Source organism: Asterias rubens, chromosome 10 (genome assembly GCF_902459465.1).
Source record: "Asterias rubens chromosome 10, eAstRub1.3, whole genome shotgun sequence".
Lineage (NCBI taxonomy): Eukaryota > Metazoa > Echinodermata > Asteroidea > Forcipulatida > Asteriidae > Asterias > Asterias rubens.
This window is the reverse complement of record NC_047071.1, coordinates 2054448-2076770: the sequence shown is the minus strand read 5'-3', so window position 1 is coordinate 2076770 and position 22323 is coordinate 2054448. Positions and strand designations below refer to the sequence as shown.

The following is a 22323-nucleotide window of genomic DNA, read 5'->3' as shown; positions in this document are numbered from 1 at the left end:
TACAGTGTTGTGAGTTTTTTTTTTTTTTTAATCAATATTTAAGCCAAATAAAACCATTACATGTGCTCCTACCCCATGCAACGCTTGTGCATTGCGAATCAATGTTTAATTTCATAGCCTTGATTCAAAGTGCACAATCGTTGCATGACTATTAGAGCGCGTAATTGAATTGCGCCGCGGTTCGTTAACCCTTATTTTGGCACGATCTACTAAAGCAATGAGAATATTTATAGTACTGCTGCCATTATGCACAACACTCTAGTTAGCTACTTGAGCGTGATCCATTAATTAAAGGCTCAATAGACTCTGCTAGTCTCGAGGGTAATTTAAAGTTCCTTGACCAACCAAAATTCATAAAATTAGGTTTTTGACGTGAGCAACAGTCTGTTTCCTTCATAATTTATGGCTATGACCTTTATATTGAAACGTAACAGCCCGAGTTTTTGCCAACCGAAGTTTGAAAACTATGGAAAGCCACAAATCAAAAACAGATATTCCATAGTTTGTAGAATTACTATACAATAACTCAAAATGATATACCATAGTTTGTAGAATTATTACACAGAAACTCAAAAGTCTGTTGAATTATTTGGAAACAAATCATAAGAGATACTTAAGCTCAAGAATCTTTACAGAAAATATTGAATTTGGTCACAATTATTTTAAAGACGATTGATTTGTTTTGGTTGTCGACAATTGAAAGGTCTTAGGGGTCATTCATAATAGGTAATGTTAAAAAAAATTATAAATTGTTTTAACCCACCCACCTACCCCAAATTTTGATTTTTAAATACTGATTTACTTCACAATATACTCTATGCACTTAAGAACAAAGTAATGCCTCAAATGATGCAGATTTATCAGGTCAAAGAACTCCAACATCCGTAGTTTAATAGCTGTTCCTGGCTTAAAGACAGTGGACACTATTGGTAATTGTCAAAGACCAGTCTTCTCACTTGGTGTATCTCAACATATACATAAAATGACAAACCTGTGAAAAAATGAGCTCAATCGGTCGTCGAAGTTGCGAGATAATAATGAAAGAAAAAACACCCTTGTCACACGAAGTTGTGTGCTTTTAGATGGTTGATTTCAAGACCTCAAATTCTAAACTTGAGGTCTCGAAATCAAATTCGTGGAAAAATACTTCTTTCTCGAAAAATATGGCACTTCAGAGGGAGCCGTTTCTCACAATGTTTTACACCATCAACCTCTCCCCATTACTCATTACCAAGGTAAGTTTTATGCTAATAATTTTTTGAGTAATTACCAATAGTGTATAATCAGAAATGAAATTGGCAAGCACATATAACTTGGTACAAAAGTTTTTAGTTTGATATGACCCTTATGGCCCATTTTAGTTAATTGGTCAGTGACGGCGAACAGACCTGCTTTGCGCCAGACGGCAATCTAGACCAGCGTGGTATTTTATTTTTATCATGTTGTAAAAAATAAAATTAAAAAATCTTTCGACCAACCGATCCACAATTTCGAAAAGAAATCAATTTTTTTTAACTTTGACTATTATGATCGAATGGCCCCTTACAGAAGAAGAAAACAAATATGAGCGCTTTGCTTTGCCATTATGGTTGGAACCGTGCAATTTCGAGCCATGTTTGTGTGGATCATTGTATTCTACTTTTACAACATCTTTCTACCCATTTGCATTTTATAACAAACGGTTACACACGCTTTTCAAAGACCAACTTGACCGATCCAAGGCAACGTGTTCCTTTAATGTAAGCACCAAGTAATTCACAGTGCAAATTAATGACAATGAAGTTCGAAATGAAAGGTTTTATTGAATTGCTAATACACATAGTTAAACATAATCACATGAAGAAATTATACAGTACAATCAGTTAAATCATTATAAGATAACAGAGCGCTCTCCGTGTATACCTTTGTCACGATGTGGTCATCTTGGTTATACTCCATTCCAACTCAATGTAACCAAACTGAGGCTGGACGAAATAATAGTCTGGTGCCATGTGCAATTAATGTTAGCATTCATTTTGGAAACAGTGAACACGACCAAGATGGCGACAGCGTGGTCAAGATCTATTGCAATTCGATCACACCACGTTTGATGTATAATACTATTAAAATTAAATACAATAAAGGTATATTCTTGAGAATAATTTTTTTTCAAGAGACGAACCTACGTCACAAACTCTTTCTGGCTCCGACTTGTTCTCGCGTAACTGCATATTGTTTCATTTTGGTTAAATAACGGATTTTTCCTCAGAAACTAATTGTTTTGACTTTTTATGCAAGATTTTTCCCAAGGGCAACAACATCGGAAATCAGACTAAAGCAGAATAACATGACAGCCGAGGGCAACAATTTCAAGGTAGAATACATTGCTTTCTGAATAAAATGTTAACACCATCTTATCTTTAAAGATATGGGAACTAAATGCGAAACAATAGGAAACAAATAACTAATTAAATACATATCCAAATATACAACGAACTTTCCAGGTACACATTACTCCATTCTGTGCAGTGGAATTTGACCTAGTTTGTTGTGGGTTGTGTAAAACGTCGGCATCACTTCAGGAGTGCACCTTCCCTACCAAAGATAAAAGAAAGAAGAAACAAAAATTTAAAAAAAATAAACAAATCGCCGGTAATTTTTTTATCAGTGGTACAGTCGGTGCGTAACGCACATGATTGCATTGGTGAAACGCTCCCATGTGGTAGTTTCAAATGTAAATGCTAAATTTGAATTCATAACAATTCCAAATTCTGTCGCTACATGACCATTCCTTTAAAGAACTGGCAGTGATACCAAGGCAAATAGATTGGTGACATTAACTTACTAATTTTGCGCACAGGGACCGATGCCAATGAGACAGCAATGGTATTCGTCGTACAAAGGAACACACATGTTTGGTACGGGTATCATAACGCACTCAATAGCGGCGCACGATGGACCATCGGTCGTACAAATGCACTCATCGCAATTCTCCTCCTCCACCCATGTCTCACGCAAAGCGCGGTAGGTGTTTGCTGAGTCCAAACACCCTGTAAAAAGTTGATAATTGTTTCAAGAGTAAATGTCTAATTTTTATGACACCCAACGATCAGTTCCCTGAGGGAAACAAATAAATAACAGTAAGACGGCATTATAGTAAGATGATAGGAGAGGTATCCCCCACGAATAGGAACTAATAAAAATGAAAATTAAAACAGTAATTTTGGAAAATCTGAGGATATGTTTCATTTTTGTGTTTTTCTTTCTAAAATAACGGGATTTTTTTTGCTTGACCATTCCACCAATAAGCTGTTAGCTCTTAATAAGCCACCGGTGAGCTAAAAACAACACGCCCGTCACTCATACCAATGTAATATTGTTTGTACTACCCACTTTTATGAAGGGTCTGTTTACCAATCGAGTTCACATTTTCACAGGTTTGTTATTTTGTGTATTTGTTGAAATACACCAGTGAGAAGACTGGTCTATGACAATTACCAAACGTGTGTCTTTAAAAAAAGGTTCGACAACCTATATGCATTTTTGTAAACATATTCTGTTTGCGCTCCATGATAAACAAAGCTATAGTTTTATAAAAACCGACACAAATGTGATATGTTTGTGTTAATTAGTTTATTTATTTGTGTAAAGATGTTTAGTCGCCCCTTTCTCTTTACTATAGCAATGACTGCAAAAATAACAATAAAAGAAGCTCCTTACCTGCGTTTATTGAAATGTTTTGTTTGCACTCCTTGGAACAAAATGTTTACCCAAATAAGGTTTTGTTGGTTTAAGTTATTGATATGTTTGGTTAGACAATAAAATGAAGTTCCTTACCTGCCCGGCATTTTTGTTTGAACACAGAGATGGTTTTCTTGAGAAGCGAAGCTCCGTCATCCTTACCATCATTAATGGTCAAAACTCCACACGCATCTCCCTTCGCTTGAAGGAAACAAACCACGATCACTAAACCCAATACCGAGGCCATGATCAGAATATAACCGAGCTCTCTGTGTTGCAAATCGAGAACCTCAAGTTATGATTCTCTACATCAATAGAAGATTTCAAAACTTTGGTTTGATATCATGCGCCTACAAGCAACCAATACCTCAACAATTATGGCGATTTGATCTGCTGTCGTAGTGTTGCACTGAATCATAAGAAGCTAATTTTAATCGACAAAAATACTATAACACACGCGCCATGGGAATATTGTTATTGTTATTAAAGGCAGTGGACACTATTGGTAATTACTCAAAAGAATTAGTAGCATAAAACCTTTCTTGGTGACGAGTAATGGGGAGAGGTTGTTGGTATAAAACATTGTGAGAAACAGCTCCCTCTGAAGTGCCATAGTTTTCGAGAAAGAAGTAGTTTTCCACGAATTTGATTTCGAAACCTCAAGTTTAGAATTTGATGTCTCGAAATCAACCATCTAAACGCACACAACTTCGTGTGACAAGGGTGTTTTCTTCTTTCATTATTATCTCGCAATTTTGATGACCGATTGAGCTCAAATTTTCACAGGTTAGTTATTTTATGCATATGTTGAGATACACCAACTGTGAAGGCTACTCTTTGACAATTACCAATCGTGTCCACTGCCTTTAAGATTATTTATTACCGTAAGCGATGGTTAGCAAGGGGGAGTAATATTGACTTTTCCATTACACGATCCTACGTGTCCACGCCCCCAATTTTGATGTAGCCTTGAGAAGATTTCTGCTCTCTGTGTTAAAAAGTCAATCAAGTTTCGATCTCTAATAACTGGAGATCTGAAAGGTATAATTTCGATATTTCATCCGACAATACTAGACTGCCATCACCTAAACAAAAATAATGGCGACTTTTGCTATAATTTCGTTGCGTTACACTGAATCATAAGTAGCTAATTTTAGTCAACAAAAGTACTAATATTGTGCACATGGGAATGTTTCTTATTGCCATGGTGATTACCATAAGCGATGGTTAGCTTTGGGGGAGAGTTATTGATTTAACTAGAACATGATTATGCCTCCCCGCCCACATTTTCAAACTAGCCTTGCGAAAGCTTGGTTTTTATCATCGGTTGACAAATACGGGCGCTAATCGCATAATATTGTTTGCTTGCCACCCCGCCCCCCCCCCCCCAATCATCCTGTAGTTTGTTGATATAAACAATATTATTTTTCAAGTTTTAAGTAATTAAAAATCTATTATTATTAAGTCTTCAGTTAATATTTAAAAAAATCCTCTTAAAGGGTGTGCATAAAAATGTTGATAGGGTAAGCTGCAAAATAAAACTAACAACTGAAGCTAACTTTCTGTCCAACTGATCATTAATTTTAATTTCAATAAACATGTACAGAGCATTTCCAGATATATAGACCGTGAGTGAACTTTCAACGACAAATCGCCATTAAAAGTAAACAAAATTATGTACAGACACTCGACGAAATAAAATACCACGAAATGAAACCAAACTTAAGGACAAAACGCCCGGGACATTCCCTTCTTCGCAACCCCCACCCCACCCATCCCTACCTCCCTCCCCTCGATAGTACAAAAGCAACACAAGTTTATGTTAAGTATTATCTAAACTATATTTAATGGTGTCTGACGGGAAGATTTTCTGAAACATTTTTCTGTGTAGGCTCATATGACATTTCAGCAAAAGTGCGCCACCGTGCGGCGAGAAAAAATGCTCTCTCCCAGCTAAGCCTGGACATAATGACGTTACACTACAAATCTCGTTAATACGCCAGAGATCTGCCTTGAGCCTATACGTAAATCCCCATTCATAATCACATTTGACCTCGCTTAATGTTGAAGCGCCCTGGGCCCAATTTCATAGCGCTGCTTAACGGTAAGCTAATTTGCGTGCGTACTGTAGCAAAACAAATTGCTTAAGCCTTGGCGTATTTCGGCCGCTAAGCAGCGCTATGAAATTGGGCCCTTAGCATCACTAAGTGACGGATATGAGCGCTATAGCCTATAAGATGCCACTATTATTATTTTTTTTTTATCTCAAACTCGAACTTTATTTCAGTCTTCTGGGCACGTCTCCTCCGTACATGTCTCGCTGCCAAAGCCGTCACCGTAGCTGGAGGAACCCGCTCGGCCCTTCTTTGCTTCCTCTGGAAAAAACCCAAAAAAGACAACATTAAAATGTGTTATTATATCAATACAATACATGATTTTAACAACCCCAATTTCACCAACAAAATATTTTACATTGATGTTTAACATTCAAGTCATCTGTAACAGTTTTTCAGGGTTTATCCCTCTAGTCCCTGCACCGCCCGAGTTTGCCGAAATAATTTCGTTTTTCTTTTCTAGATTCTTGCAGTAACTTTAATTAAATCGTAGTTCAAATTTTTTAAAGATAGCCAAGGCTTATTATTTATAATTAAACGCACAATTTTTGACCCTTTCGGTAGTATTTGTACAAGTCCTCATTGGGGAACAATAAAAACCCCTACGGTAATATTTATAGCGATTATTTTTGTATAATGATAAAATGGATACAATAGCTTTTCAAGGCTTTTATCTGGCTCAATGATGATTATTTGCGAAGGCATAAGTTTTCGACAATATCACCATGAGTTTCCTTTGTGTTTACTAATAAGCGTTTTGTTCGGCAAGTGCTAAACTATTTCATCATCATTAGCTTCGTCAAGTCAAGTGTGAAGAGAAAAATTAATAATGATCTATAAACAACTAGATGGATTCACCAATGCGTTAGGCCTACTATTGACTACCTAGTTTTATTTTGATGTTTTTTATTTTCTACAAACAAAAGCTATAGCGAGGTTTCCTCCTACCGCATAATACAGTGTATCGCTTTAGGTGGCTGGGCGGTCCAGAAATGGTTAAATCGACTTTCCACCAAAGCTTTCCTTCTGCATGGAGATACCGGTACATACAAAAAACCGGTACATACAAAAAACCAAGGAAGCCAAAGATTCTTCTACAAGTTGATTGACGTTGGTTCAACTAACCTATTGTTTCGAGAAGTTCAGGAATGAAGTCGTTCCAAAAGCGGCACTCTTGAGCCTTGAAGCCGCGCCCATTCTGCATCTCTGGTGTCAGTTCTTTATATTCGAGTCCCTCAACGGTGAAAAGTGGCCATTCTGTCTTTTTCTCTTCGTCTGTCAGGGCAGCGTCCAGGGAAGACAGGTTGGGGTCGCTGGAAAGGAAAACAATAATGAGAGAACAATTTAGTGAGTTGTGTCTGGCGAGAGAATTTTCGGAGTAACCTACAGTAGGCCACAATGAAGGGATAGAGCGTCGAGCTGATATGAAGATCTACATGCCAAGATGGGTAAATTTTTGTTACTCCTGAAGACGAGCAGAGTATACTGTTGTTCGAAACATTGAGACCAAACCGGCTCTTTCCAGAACCAACACTCCCTAAAACAATGATTACAGGGTTGTATCCGCAATTTTACTATTTTTAATAACTAATTATTATTATTATTCACGCCATGCAAAGCTTCAAACATCAGTAACAGGTCAAGTTGTTTTTTGTTCATTTCTGTACGTCTTATGTTTGTTCGTTTGACTTTCTGTCTGTCCGCAGGATGATAACTACAAGCCTCGGCCCATCATATCAGCCTCCATACTGTTTCTTTGTTTTGCTTTTTCAAGCGTATAATTAAAAAAAATACTCAGTTTATTCTGTTCATTATTGTGTCACTTTATGTGTAACAGTGTGGAAATAAGTAGGATTTGAAACTTTGCATGGTGGAAATGAGATATAGAAGAGTTTGCGGTAACACCATGTAGTGACTATCTCTAAATGAGTTGGGGTGAATTGAATTTAAATTGAAGTTGTCTCTGCGTTTGAAAACAATATTGCGCGGTTCAGTTTCAATTTCAAGTCGACATTGAAATCACTCAAAGTGTGGGTGTATTTTAGGAGTTCGCAATGCTAGTGCATGCACCCGGTATGCTCATTGACTACCGTCTCCTTCTTATAGCTTTCATTTTATACAGGCCACAGTTTTGTACAGTACCCAAATTTCATTTGGTACGAGGTATTGTAAAAAGATTGCTAAACTTACCCAGTCTTTGCAAAGTTGGACCAGTACCTGATCATGCGCAGTGACATACGCATCTCCTCATCCGGGAACTTAATCTTATCGGAGGGAACCAGAGGCACGCCGTAGACATACGTCATCTCTTCTCCGTGGTTGGCCCCCGTCCATGCCGGCCCGAGGACAGGGTTAGCCGGATGGTGAGTCATGTGGTAGCGGTACACCTTACGCCCTGCATTGACGAGAGCCCTCGCTGAGTAGTCAGCAGGGCAGACGAACATTAAGTCGCCGCACAACTGCGACAAGCTCTGAAGATAGTTGCAGTCTTTCCTATCCGCGCACGTGGCGTCGGTGTACATCATGTTAACCGCCTTGTTGACGATGGGCTCGGTGCTAAACGCGTACGTACACATGGGTTGCAGTGCAGCGTACGTTGCTGCATCGATAAACGGTGCTTCCTCGTGGTTGAAGTTGGGAAGGAAACTCATGACGCTGAACATACCCTCGTCGGCGTTCGCCCCGATTATTGACGCTGCGTCGTTGATGGCGCCCTTCGCATACAGGTCGGGGACTGCTTCGGTTAAGAAAGTTCCGTCGTCGTACACAGGATAGAAGAAGGTGAAACCCATCTCCCCCAATGCCTCGCTCAGCTATTTGTCAAAATGGAATGAAAAGTTTTGTATACAATATTGAGCCAATTTTCTTATTGATTTACAGTTGATTACGACAAGGGTCACGGTGTGGCAGCCCCCACCCCCCCCCCCACCCACGGAGATTGTGTGTGTCGTCGTGCCCCCCTCCCCCCCCCCACCCCAATGGCGAACTGTACAAACTACTTCTGATAGCGCCCTCTTTTTAGTCATCCATACCAGCCCACAATTTTCCCATACCTAATCTCCGGTGGGACACCAGCACTCAGCCTGGCTGAGTGATTGCTGTCCCTGCATTTCACCTCGGTGGATCCCGGTTCGATTCCTTGACCGGAGCATTGCATGTGATTTGTTTTTCAGTCCCTGCATGGGATTTCTCAATCGGAGTTTTCCTCCCACATCTGAAGCTGAAAATGTCTTTCATTGTCTTTCTTTACCTAAAGTTGGTGTGATGTTTCCATAAGGATGCTTTGCCGATTACATAATTCAGATTTAGATTCAGATTCGAAAAGGTTTTCTTCTTTCTCTTGCAGTATTCTCATTGAATCAAAAACTCGTCTTTGTAGGTGGCACCGACAATATTCACGACTTTGTACAGTGTAATATAAGTATATCACAAACCTTTAGGTGTTGATTTTCGACGAAGATGTCACCATTTTCAACTCTCTGTAAACATTCTAGTAGCTCCTGTGAGGTTTCCTGCTCGCAGCCGACCAGTTTCCCCAGAGCGAAGGCCCGCCCGCGAGCCTTCTCCGAAGACATCGAGGCCCAATATGCGGAGCCCGAACCACTCTGCATTGAACGAATAAAAATGAGCTCAAGAAACTCCTATCGAAAAAACTTAGAGTTAAGCCAGGTTCATACTTCCTGTGAACGCGAATGCGATACGAATTTTGACATCACGGGGCCGTTTTCGCAGAAAATGTTTCGCAGGGGTTGAGTACAAGAAATTGTGGCGTTAAGAAGTATACTGAACCGGGCTTTAGAGTTGGATAGACAGGCATGCGAGAAGAAGAGTGTTACAATGCATTCACAATGCATCATTCTGGAAAACTTAATTTAAACCCTACTTTAATGCTTAACGTTTATGCTAACTATAAAAAGGAACAAGTCTTCCTGCTTATGTTTGAACCACGGGCGAATTGTTCTTCCTCTGTGCTGACAGTGTTTCCTTTGAATGTTTCCTAGTACACTTTGTTTCGATACCACTTGGGTGCACAACAACTTTGTCTCGTCACCAATGTTTTTCCCCAAACCAGCTTTACCTCCATGATCGCTCCGCGGAAGAGCCCGGCGCTGGCTGGTGAGACCATGTGTAATCCCACGCTGGACGAACCGGCGCTCACCCCAGCGATGGTGACTCGATTGGGGTCACCTCCAAATGCTTTGCGAGAGAAGCAACACAATAAAAAGGAAATGTCAGTGATTAATTTTATGGACAAACAACTTTTGTGAATGACACATTAATGAGAGAACCCAATCACGAAGGAGAATCAGGAACTGTCTGCATAAATGCTTGACTATTGTGATTCTCAAGATTTACAAATAAGATTATAACCATGCATTGTAAACGGTAATGGGAATGTTGTTCGGATGGTTGGGGACAAAACTAAGATCGTTGGTTCGAATCACGATCGCGACTTATTAACATGTGTAAATTTGTTTATGACAGATCTCAGGAAAGTACTAAATTACATATCGGTGTCAAGGGGGGAAAACAATAAATTCTTCATCCCCGATGCGAAGTTGAAATATCTTTAACACCATTTTTTTTCCGCTGCGATTTATGTGTGAAATCAAGTCCAATTCATTGTATATTCAGTCCAATTAAATTATCTGTTTTTGTCCTACTTTAGATTGGTGGTGCTTTGTCCCTGATAATCACATGATCGTGGATAATGTTGGCTTGCAGTCAACTCAACATCTTGATCAAACAAAAATCAAATTTATTCCGGACTGCAATGTCTGAGGGCAGGACGTACCTTCAATGTTATCTCGAACCCATTCCATTGCGAGCTTCTGATCCAGCATCCCCATGTTACCAGGAATGACGTCATCATCTACAGAAGAAGAAGAAGAAGAAAGTATCGCATGTCTGCTTGCAAAAACCGTAAATCCATCGGATGAAATATCAGAACCAAGACAAGACTTTGGTTTTAAATGTGTGTAAAAGCACGGCACTTGATATAAACAGAAGTTGATATTGGCACCTGAACCATAATACTGACATAATAGAGATACCACGATCATAAGGGATGGATAGCTCAGTTGGTAGAACGCCATCACATTACGATCCATAGGCCGCAGGTTCAAGTCCCACTCCAGTCAATGTTTTCGTCTTCAACCCAAAATATTACTGTCAAGATTAGTCTGTAATAGTTGAGGAAATAATATTGTAAATACTCACTTGTTGAAAGAAACCCCAGCGCTCCAATACGATAGTTGAAAGCGACTACGATGACGCCACCTACGGCAACGAGGGGAGAGGGCATAATCTCCTCCATCGTTCCAGCCCCGAGTATGTACCCGCCTCCGTGTACGGACAGGATAACAGCGGCTTTATGTGGCTGTATGAGTTTTAAAAACGTGATCAAAACCAACATTCATAATTTTCCCTCCATTTCTTTTGGAATATGTCGAGCATACAATCCCTGAAACCTGGGACTCTGAACCAATTTCACAAAAGTGTAGGGTCATTAATTTGTCAGCAGAAGGGGTCAACTTGACTGGATTCATCTCATCGTAGGCCGGGTGTATTTTTGGTATTATTGCCATCGACCAGCATTCTCACTTGGTGTATCTCAAAAGTTACAAACCTGTGAAAGTGTGGGCTCAATTTGTTATTGAAGTTGCAAGAAAATACGAGGGGAAGCACCCCTGTTGCATTATATTGTGTGCTTTCTGAAAGATGCCGGTAAAAGGCATCATGCCTGAAGCCTTTCTCAGAAGATTATGAGGTGAAAAATAACCTCTTTCTCTAAAACTACAAAAAACAAGGTTTTATAATACCAACAGCCCCAGTGCTCTTTGCCATCTAGATTTTTATGGTCATTGACTTGTGAAGTAATGTGGTAAAGTTATACCCTACTTTTTAAATGGATCATCCCGACGAAACCAAAGAAAAAGTGATCACAGTGGTGAGTTGGTCTTGAGGGATGAGCGGGCAACGTAAAAGAGTCTCACGTTATCCACGAAGTGCTTGGGCCCAATTTCATTGAGCTGCTTAAAGAGAACATTGCTCAACAATTTTCTGCTAAGCAGAAATGAGCGGGATACCCAATCACAAAATTTACTTGTGACATGATTGCTTCGATGGTAACCTTTTCCTTGTAAGCGTAATATATTGTTATGCTTAACCAGCACTTTGAAATTGGGTCCAGCTCATAACCTCAAACACGATCACATGTCAAAGACCAACTAAAAAAAACACACACACTCACCGCCGGCCGGGGAACAAAGACATCAATGGTGAGACAGTCCTCATCAAAGGGTCCACTGATGACAAGGTTAAGACCGAAAGGAACTTTAGGTTGTGGACATCGGTTTCCGAGCTTCGTGGCTTTCAGCTCGCCACTCCATGACTTTGCTACGGGGGCTTTGAAGCGTAGTGGACCGACGGGTGGCTCGGCGTACGGTATACCGAGGTAGGCGTCTACATCCCGGGCCAGCTCGGGGTGGACCACGGGGCGGAATTGCAGGGTGGTGCCGGTGATCCGGCCCTGGCTGGTCGTGACCACGGGAGGGTCATCGCAGAACACCACCACAAGAACCATGCATAGAACAGAAAACACTTTCAACTCCATCGTTCTATGTCATATGGGCAATGAATCTCGAGCTCGCAAAGTATAATCTTTCTTATAAACAGCTTAGATCAACTATCAAAACCTGTTAAAATATGAATTAAAATTCACATAATATTTCTGTCCTCTGATATACATAGTCTAGACAGACTTGGAGCCCCTACTTGGATATTTTACAACACCACATTTCAAACATTGACCATAGCCGATAATTAATTGCATCTCACAGTGTGCTGTAAATCAACCCAAAACAAAATGCCACTTATCAACACTTTGTGGCGACAGGTAACCTTACCACCAATACAATTGTATTACCATCAAAATGTCCAACCAACACAACAGCAAAATTTACAGTTAAGCCATATACGTCATTCGCAGCTACACGACCATACTCACCAAGGTGAGGTTGTCCGAGCCGTGTTTTACTGCGAACAGAGTCGGGTTGCTTGGCTGTCAAAAGGACTCGATTCAACCAGAAGCTGAAGCTAGCCGCGAATTATGGCAATTCCCCCAAATTAAACACAACAGCAAGTCTTTTTGTCAACAACAAATAACGCAGCGGGTCAAGGGCATTTGGTTGCCTGCATAATTGTACTTGGATGTCCTGCCGTATTAGCATTTCTATGCGCTGAGTTCGGTCTGGGTACTCGACCCTTTTGTGTGAACCGCACTGACTTGTGTAAAACAAAATCATGCGCCAAAGCCCCCGTAGAAACACAGTCTTGGAGGTCATGGCTTTGTTTGAATGTTAGTCCAAAATTGTGTCTTAGGGCGGTTAAATTTTCAACCTTGTTGATTTGATAGAGATTTTAAAAAAGAACATCATTTTGCACTTTGCTTGATTGTCTTGTTAGTGTGTGTTTGTGTGATAAGCATAATAGTGTAGGAACAGCAGTGACCATTGGTAATCCGTATACGGGCATCGTTGGTCATGACTGGGAGTAGACGGGTGCCCGTTTACAAGGCACAGCCCTATCGAAACACAGGAAAAAGTTCAGTGTGTTTCCACATCGTCTGATTAAACCTAAACATTGCCGACGAGTACACAACAACAATGCAGTTCGAAGGTTATGTTTACTCATTCCCCGTGCGTGCTGAGTTCCCCTTTTCAGCCAGTGAATGGTGAAATAGGATGATGGCTGTTCTGTGGAGGATTCAGAACTACTATTTTTTTTTACTAACCAAAGTACAATTATTTTCAACCTCTTTGATGGGACGGATTCTCTTTATACGTTGAATGTGAACAAGGTATTGTACGGTGCATCGACTAAAGCATGGAATTGACTACACTACTTAATTCATGTTTGGAAGTAATTGTTGTGGCACACAACAAAGAACGACTATGGACATCTCGTCCCAATCTAACTCACACAAGTGTGTATACAGTGGGTGCGTTCGTTTAGCTTCCCTGGGTCGACCCCGGTGTGTGGCGGTTTTTTCCCCAGGACGGACGTGTGCATATAATTACCCACGTTTGTCCTGGAAAAAAAACCACGCCACACACCGGGGTCGACCCAGGGAAGCTAAACGAACGCACCCATAGGCAACCGTGGACCTCCTGTTGTCCCTCTTTATAAGTATACGTACACCAACTTCTTTTGCAACAGCTCCCATTGGTTTTGTACACGTTTTCCAACTGTGAACCTTTCCCCAACTATGGACCCTATATTGTCCTCTTTTGTTATGGTTCCCGGTTTTGCTCGTGTATACCTACTCACCGTAACAAACTCGCAGCCAGTTACCACTGACCCATTCTCATTCATTCAACAGCAATAATGTACCGGTGTCGCATGCAATTATGTCATGCAATACTATCCGGAGGACATTATTGTATATGCAATAATGTCCGCCGAACGGTTTTTGCATATGCAATCGTGTCCGCCCGGACGCTGCTGCATAATACAGTTGGGTCCGCCCGGACACATTTTGCATATGCAGTTGTGTCCGCCCCCGTGCAAAACCGTCCTTGCAGTAAATTAAACGCCCTTGGTCGACGGACCACGTTCGCCATTTTTTGCAAGCTTAATGCATGTCATGAATGACATGGGAAATGTTCGGCCGTTGGTCGCTGCATTCATAAAATACGTGAATACGCATGTTGCATTTATATACGTAGGTTCAGTGCATGCACGCTGCTTACGCACGCGCATACATGTACAGTCATGTACATGTCCGCCGGACGGTTTTTGCATAGCCCCGGACACGATTGCATATTAATATGCAAAGGTGTCCGGAGCGGACAGTATTGCATGGCGGACACAATTGCATCTGACACCGGCACACATCGGTACAGTATCATGTTTTAAAATTAACAGTTTTTTTCATAATAACTGTGATTATTTGCAGAAATACAATTTGTTGCATGTTACATCAAACATTCCTTTACCTTTAGTCCCTATTTAAAAATGTGCTTCAATCAGCTCGATATAGCAATTTTGCATCAAAGATCGGTATTGTTTAATTTTTTTTTATTTTTTATTATTTGAATTAACAATTTGTCCTCTTGACAGGGTATTGTGTTCACAACGATCAACAAGATCTGGTATAAAGTTGATTCATTCTTGATTTAAAATGAATCTGTGGTTGACGTGTGTTTTATGCCTCGCTCTTCGTGCGTCCCGGGCTTCAGCTGACCCTCCCGTGGTGACGACCAGCCAGGGCCGGATCACCGGCACCACTCTGCAATTCCGTCCCGTAGTCCACCCCGAGCTGGCCCGGGATGTAGACGCCTACCTCGGTATACTGTACGCCGAGCCACCCGTCGGTCCGCTACGCTTCAAAGCCCCTGTAGCAAAGTCATGGAGTGGCGAGCTTCAAGCTACGAAGATTGGAAACCGATGTCCACAACCAAAATTCCCTCTTGGTAGATTCACGTTAACAGGGAGCTTCGGTGAGGATTGCCTTTGCCTTGATGTATTCGCTCCTAAACCAGGTGTAAGTGAACGTGAGGGGATAACAATAATATGATAATCAAGTCAATTCTTTGTTCAACCCCCAAAATCATTTACAAATTTACCCAGTCAGTTTCCCTTGTGGTTTATATTGATAAATAATCAAGTTGTATTGAATGGAAAATTGTGGAGTTAACAATTTATAAATAGTCTCCTGACGATGACTATAGAGCAAGCTTGTCGAAAGTCAAAACGTTGGGACCAATTAAGAACTCACTCACGACAATCTTATAAGCTAAAATAATAGTGCCAGTCGATTTTCTATCTTCCGCCCCTTAAGTTTTAAGTTATAAAAGCAGGACAGTTCTTTTCAGAACTGTTCTCCCGAAATCCAAATATCTACTCCTCGAAGTAAAATATAGCAACACAATTTTCTAAAGAACAATCTCTACCTGGGAAGTAGGTACACACATGATGTTTGCACAAACTACATACAATGGGAGACTTTCAGGACGCTTGGTGGCAGCAGACTTACTAGGTAAAGTGGGTAAAATCCATTGTTCTTGGTAATGTGCATGCTCAGAACTACGTAAACAATGGAAATTTACCCGGTAAGTCTGCTGCCACCTAGCGCCTCAAAGTCTCCCATTATATATTTATACCTCACCATGCAATGCCTCAAATCCCATAACTATTTATTGTTTTTACATCTTTAAATCTGTAATGCGCCTTGAGCGTCTTTATTGGACTGATTTCGTCGCTATATATTTATTGTTATCGACTACTTTTTGTTCACATGTTTGTTTCCCTCTAGCCTCCGAATGCAGCCGTTCTGGTCTACTTCCACGGTGGTGGATTCTTCTTGGGGGCTGGTGCCATTGAGGGCCTCCTTCCAACCCCCATCGCTGCCATCGGTGACGTCATCACCGTCTCGGTCAATTACAGACTAGGAGCACTTGGATTTTTGTCCACCGGTAAGTCGGCCATTTTGAAAGATGGTGGACGGACATAATGCTATAGGCCAGGACACTCTTAGGTTCGGTTAAATTTGAAATAATGTTGGACACTATAGGAGTGCACTGTTTGATTTTGGTATTTTATACAGACAAATTTACTCAAACCTAAGACTTGTATGTTTGTACAACGGTGAGTCTATGGACACAATACGAAATTAGGTTCTGGTACATTGGTCTGTATAAACCTAAACTGTGCACTCCTATAGTGTTCATCATTTGTTTTTCAAAGAGAGAGGCCTTGAAGGCATTGACTTTTGCAATAACACCCTAAATGATAATTAATTTGTAATATTGTTTACAACTACACATGCAGGTGATGACGTCATTGCAGGTAACATGGGACTGTTGGATCAACGTCTCGCTTTGGAGTGGGTGCGAGACAACATCCGAGGTACACAAAGTCATTAGATTAATTATCAGCTTTAAACGTTATGACTCCTCCGAATCTTTGGGGTTTTAATTTGGTTGGAAGATATGGCCGTGTCTGAAACGGCGACTTCGGCTACAGCTACGGCTAGATCAGCGCGTCTGTATAAGTGTTGAAGAATAGACAGACGCAGACGCGCGCGATCTAGCCGTTAGATGTAGCCGAAGGCGACGTTTCGGACACGGCCAATGGCCGTTTTCGAATCCACGGCTTCGGCTCCAGATTTGGCTTAGGCTAGCTTGGCCCGCCGTCAGGTCTTCAGACGAGAGAACAGAGCCTGAAGACGAATCCACTGAGCCGAAGCGTGGATTCGAAAAGGGCCTATGTCTCACAGCGTGTACCTCTTAACACTTCCGGGTCAGAGTTAACCCAGATCTTGGTCTAGTGGGACCCTGACTTGTATCTGGGTTTAGACAACGAATCTGGCTTAAAATTACACAAAAAGGGTTAAACCTGTGCATAATTTGAGTATAGCCCCATTTTCAATCATTTTTCGGGCAGCCTGACACTGAAATGGTTCAGGCCGCTCTTGGACGCGGAACCCGGTTCAAATCTGACCCGGGATGTCTAGAGTGTTTGAACGTGCAATGATTATCTGGGTGTTTTTTTTCTTCAACCCAGCATTCGGCGGAGATCCTTCACGAGTAGCTATCTTTGGTCAGAGTGCTGGAGCAGCGAGTGCCGGTCTGCAAACGGTATCACCGGGTAGTGCTGGGCTCTTCGGCGGCGTCATCATGCAAGTAATTTAATTTAATAAGTGATACTTCGTCGAATTCGATATTCGATTTGCCTTCACTGTTAGAACTGTATTCAGAGTTTAAACGTCTTTATCGTGTTTAAAATGATAAACATGTTTATCATTTTGACACCTGCTTGCATGGTTCGTAGCATTCAAACACATCACCGGAAATTTAGAAGAAGAAGAAAACAGTTTCAGCGAAATCTTCAATTTCATGGAACAGTTGAAGTTTACACTACAGTTCACTTTGGAATACTGGCTCTTTAAACATGTTCTAGATGTTGGAAATCGTAACACTGTTTTAAAAGTGTTGATTTCGATTTGCCTTGATATCAATTTACCTTGATTTCGATTTGCCATGATTTCAATTTGCCTTGATTTCGATTTATTTTGATTTCTATTTGCCTTGATTTAGATTTGCCTGTCGGGTTTCGATTTGCCTTGATTCCAATTTGCCTTGATTTCAATTTGCCTTGATTTCTATTGGCCTTAATTTCGATTGCCACATTCATAAACCCATCAAATACAGAGTCGTGGAATATTCCTATTGTTTACATTATTTAAATGTACACGCAGAGTGGTGACGCTTCCCCTACCTGGGCGACAACACCCGAAGAACTGGCCCGAAAGAGGGCCTTCATCTTCGGCGGTTTAGTCGGCTGCGAACACGACACGTCGGAGGAACTACTTGAATGTTTACAGAATAACTTGGACGTTGACACCATTATCAAAAATCAGAGCAATGAGGTTTGTGTGTGTTTTTTTTATCAAGAAAAAAATATGTGCATCATTGAGATTTTTTTTCCAATTTGAAACTGTTGTCTGTCATGAAATATTATTCAAATGTGTTAGTAGTGTTGGCAAAGCTGACAAGATAGTCGCAAACAGTTTTTTTATTTATTTTTTATTCCAGTCACCAGACACACAAGGCCTGAAAGCCACTTCAAGGTGTGGGCTACAACTATTTTATTCCAGAGGCCGTTGCCACCTACTCCTCGGGCTGACACAGGGTTACCCCTTTTACAGTCCACACGGAAGTAGGCTTGGGTATCATCAATTGCTCATGTTGTATGTGATCAATCAGAGAAATGAAATAGCAAATTTGTGAAAGTTGTGGCTTAATTCATTGTGTGACTCGGGAGATAACAGTGATAAAACAAAGACGTGCACAATTACAGCATGTAAACACAATTAAATTTGGTTGCAAGAATGTAAATGAAAGGTCAAGGTTTTTTTTACTATACCCTTTCCTCGAATATGACTTCATTTCAGAGGGAAATATTTCACAGACTTTGTACATCTTAGTCAGTCTAATAGTTATGTGTCATGGCATGATGTCTTTCCAAGGAAATCATTATTTGTGTAAGACTGGCGCCTGTCTATAGTCTTATGAATAAAGACAGGGAATCAGACTGTAACCGAAGGCGCTTAATTCAAACACAAATGTTGTGATGATGTCTTTATGGCCGTTACATTCCTAATCAGCATCACCAATAATGATGGTCGTTGTTTTTAAAGTAGAAACTTTGACTAAAAAAGTAACTTCTTTCCACTCCACCAGTCACTCATTGATGGAGAAAGACCGCTCTCATTCACTCCGGTAATTGACGGCAATTTCCTTCCCGGCATCCCCTCCGAACTCTGCGAAAATGGCGCCATCAACGACGCTGTAACAATCATTGGCGAGAACGCCGACGAAGGGATGTGCATAATTACCCCCATCTATCAGACAGATGAGGAGCCGTTCATTAACAGCACATCTTACGACTCTCTGTCGCTGATGTGCACATCAATGGTGAGCAAAGAGCCGATTGTAGCCAAGGCTATTAAGATGATGTACACAGACGCAACGTGCACCGATGGACCCGGTTGTAACTATCTACAGAGTCTGTCGCAAGTATGTGGTGACATCATGTTCGTCCGCTACACGGACAAAGTGGCCAGAAGTTTCACGAAGGCCGGCCGCAAGGTGGGTCATTTTAAAGGCACTGGGGTGGATTTCACAAAGAGTTAAGACTATAGTCTTATCTCGAGTTAGGACGAGTTAATACTCCTAATTTAGGACTAACCTTAAGTTTTAATATTATAATAATATAATACTGAACAGCACTTATATAGCGCTGTACACAACAGTCCAGAAGCGCTTAACACAAATTAATTTTTAAACAGGTAAGTTTTCAGCAGATGTTTGAAAATGTTCTCGTTTGGAGCAGTTCTGATGTTCTGATATCTCCTAGGATCGACTAGTCCTAACTATTTGAGAAATCGGTTCCTGTACACTATTGGTAGTTACTCAAAATAATGTCCAGGATACGAACTTACGAGCGATGGAGAGCAGTGTTGATAGTACAAAACATTGTGAGAAATGACTTCCTCTGAAGTTACGTATTTTGTTTTTGAGAAAGCGGTTATTTTTCACTCAAATAGTACATTACATCAGTTGAAGCTTTTGTGATTAACATGCATCTGAAAGCACACACATTTTGTGCAACAAGGGTGTTTTGGTTCATTATTCTCTTGCAACTTCGATGACCAATTAGTGAGTCCTTTCGTATTGTGTCAACTAAATTGTACATACTTGTCTCTATTTTCTAACTTTAACTTCTATTTTTTCATCTCAAAGCGCACAGAGACTTTTGATAATGCGCTAAATGTTTCATTGAATTGAATTGAATTGAATTGAATTGAATTGAAGGTGTACCGTTACCACTTCACTCATACACCGACCACGCCTCTACTCGACACCCCTCCCTGGGCGGGAGCCACCCACTCCGAAGATTTGACGTTTGTCTTCGGCCTTCCCTTGGTCGCTCAGGATAAGGACGACTTCACAGAGGAGGAGGTCGAGATGTCTATTCGAATCATCAACCATTGGGCGAATCTTGCTAAGACTGGGTTAGTATCATGATCAATGTTCATGGAACGGTTTTGACCGTTAGACTTGATTTCAAGTCTTAGATCGCGTTATTCTTCTGCATCTCAGCCACGAAAAACGCCCCCACATTAATAGCTATCACGCGCCCTAACTCGCAATCTAAGGCAAAATGACGTTTGATTATGGGTGCTGTTTGTAGCGGCCATCAGGACGACTAAAAAAACACGATCAATAGAACCAAGTCTAGTTTTGACCTGAAAGATGCACGTGTGTGTTGGTCTTATGTTATTTGTTTGTTTTTCATTTGCATTTTATTGGTAACACTTAATTTATTATAGTCCTATTGTCTTAAGTAAAGAATAATACAATTATCCTGTGAAATTATAATTTTTAGATGGTCATCATGCTTCCAATCAAATTGCTTTTGCTGCAAACCCATTACTTGCTCATGTTTGAAAATGTAAGCACTAACTCGGGGCTGTCTTTTCGCACACTGTTCACGAAAACAATAACAAGCAGATGTTCTGGTATAATCGTTCATTTATTGTAATATTAAAGATCAATCCGGCTACACATAATTATTTACCCTTCCTTTAATAATGTTGTCTTAGAGAAGTGTTCAGATTGTTTTTAAATCGGAAACATTGGAACGCCATCTGGCAACAGACTTACCATTGTTCACGCAGTACTGGGCATACGCATAGAAAACAACGAATTTCCGTGATAAGTCTACTGCCACCTAGCGTTCCCGAAGGTCTCCCATTAGATTCAAACCTAGTACCTGACCGTCTCTCCCCAGAAACCCCAACCTTTCTTCCCTGGACGCTGAGCTGACAGACGAAGAGAAAAAAACAGAATGGCCGCTATTCACCGTTGAGGGACTCGAATATAAAGATCTGACACCAGAGATGCTGAACGGGCGCGGCATCAAGGCTCAAGAGTGCCGTTTTTGGAACGACTTCATTCCTGAACTTCTCGAAACAATAGGTTAATCTCGGTCATTTATAGTCAGTTAGTTGCCGCATTTTTTAGATCACTGTTTTCTACAACAGGGCTGAAGGTGTCATATTCAAGTCAGTCAAAAACGAAACCCTCAATGGTTTGCGATACGAACTTTTACCCAAAGCTAGCTGCGCCATAATGTTTTTATATATGTTTTGCAATTTGAACAATATTTTAAGAACAAGACCAATTTCATACAGCTGCTTACAGAAACACTGCAAAAAAAAAAACGTTTTTAATGGCAATAATGAGCCGGATATACCAAAGACAAATCGTACATGTGGCATGGTATTTTGGCTGGAACTTTATTCTTGCTAGCATTGTTGTGCTTAGCTTGTTTTTGTGCTTAAGCAGCTCTATAAAATTGGTTCATGCACTTAAACATCACCGACCGGCAGAATCACTACAATAATTTATTTGCTTTCACCCAGCCTCGCGAAGCTGTCTCCTCCACTGATAAATCTAGAATCTTCGGCATGCTCAAACTTGGTTTTACGTATCTCCATGCAGAAGGGGAGCTTTGGCGGGAAGTCGATAAGCTCTGAAGAAACAGTAAAGATGACTTCGAATGTTCAATATCATAATGTAAACCTTAAAGGTGAAATTAGGTTGTTAAAATTATATCCTGGTTTTGATGCATTAAACAAAGTATTTAAAATGTTTTTTTTTTTTTTTTTTTTTTCTTTTTTTTAGTGGAAGCAAAGAAGGGCCGAGCGGGTTCCTCCAGCTTCGGTGACGGCTTCAGCAGCGAGACATGCACGGAGGAAACGTGCCCAGAGGACTGAAATAAAGTTCCGATTTCTAATTTGATTACCAATTATTAAGCCCGATGTCTTAGGGAATTCTGTCCGTCGGAGATTCCGTCCCCCTCATCGGAAATTAACATGAGCTGGAGGAGATTCATCTGAAGAAGTTTGTACACAGAA

The 22323-nt window shown here is 40.7% G+C and overlaps 2 protein-coding genes across 3 annotated transcripts; one reads left to right on the top strand and one right to left on the bottom strand.

Moving 5' to 3' along the window:
• Positions 1 to 5279: 5279 nt before the first annotated feature.
• LOC117295987 (cholinesterase 1-like) lies at positions 5280 to 13117 on the bottom strand. The gene is made up of 9 exons (XM_033778816.1): positions 12844 to 13117; positions 12088 to 12532; positions 11055 to 11214; positions 10630 to 10707; positions 9913 to 10031; positions 9269 to 9439; positions 8025 to 8647; positions 6960 to 7147; positions 5280 to 6095 (listed from the first exon to the last, which is right to left on the bottom strand). The coding sequence occupies exons 2-9, from the start codon at positions 12448 to 12450 to the stop codon at positions 6004 to 6006; spliced, it is 1794 nt and encodes a 597-aa protein (XP_033634707.1). The 5' UTR covers positions 12451 to 12532; positions 12844 to 13117; the 3' UTR covers positions 5280 to 6003.
• A 353-nt stretch (positions 13118 to 13470) lies between these two features.
• On the top strand, positions 13471 to 22323 carry LOC117295743 (acetylcholinesterase-like). Of its 2 annotated transcripts, none has more exons than XM_033778466.1 (10): positions 13471 to 13695; positions 14958 to 15381; positions 16153 to 16312; positions 16668 to 16745; positions 17403 to 17521; positions 18097 to 18267; positions 19082 to 19489; positions 20216 to 20415; positions 21195 to 21382; positions 22091 to 22323. In XM_033778466.1, exons 2-10 carry the CDS (start codon positions 15019 to 15021, stop codon positions 22180 to 22182), a joined length of 1779 nt encoding a protein of 592 aa, XP_033634357.1. In that variant the 5' UTR covers positions 13471 to 13695; positions 14958 to 15018; the 3' UTR covers positions 22183 to 22323. The 2 variants fall into 2 exon arrangements, with proteins under 2 accessions (XP_033634357.1, XP_033634358.1); XM_033778467.1 differs by lacking the exon at positions 13471 to 13695 and adding an exon at positions 13755 to 13821.

Coding starts and splice junctions, on each gene's coding strand:
- LOC117295987 (XM_033778816.1), bottom strand. CDS start 12,450: ATGGAGTTGAAAGTGTTTTCTGTTCTATGCATGGTTCTTGTGGTGGTG. Junction 11,215..12,087: donor TCTTTGTTCCCCGGCCGGCG/GTGAGTGTGTGT, acceptor AAACTCATACAG/CCACATAAAGCCGCTGTTAT. Junction 6,096..6,959: donor TGAACTTCTCGAAACAATAG/GTTAGTTGAACC, acceptor GGTTTTTTCCAG/AGGAAGCAAAGAAGGGCCGA.
- LOC117295743 (XM_033778466.1), top strand. CDS start 15,019: ATGAATCTGTGGTTGACGTGTGTTTTATGCCTCGCTCTTCGTGCGTCC. Junction 16,313..16,667: donor ACTTGGATTTTTGTCCACCG/GTAAGTCGGCCA, acceptor CTACACATGCAG/GTGATGACGTCATTGCAGGT. Junction 19,490..20,215: donor TCACGAAGGCCGGCCGCAAG/GTGGGTCATTTT, acceptor ATTGAATTGAAG/GTGTACCGTTACCACTTCAC.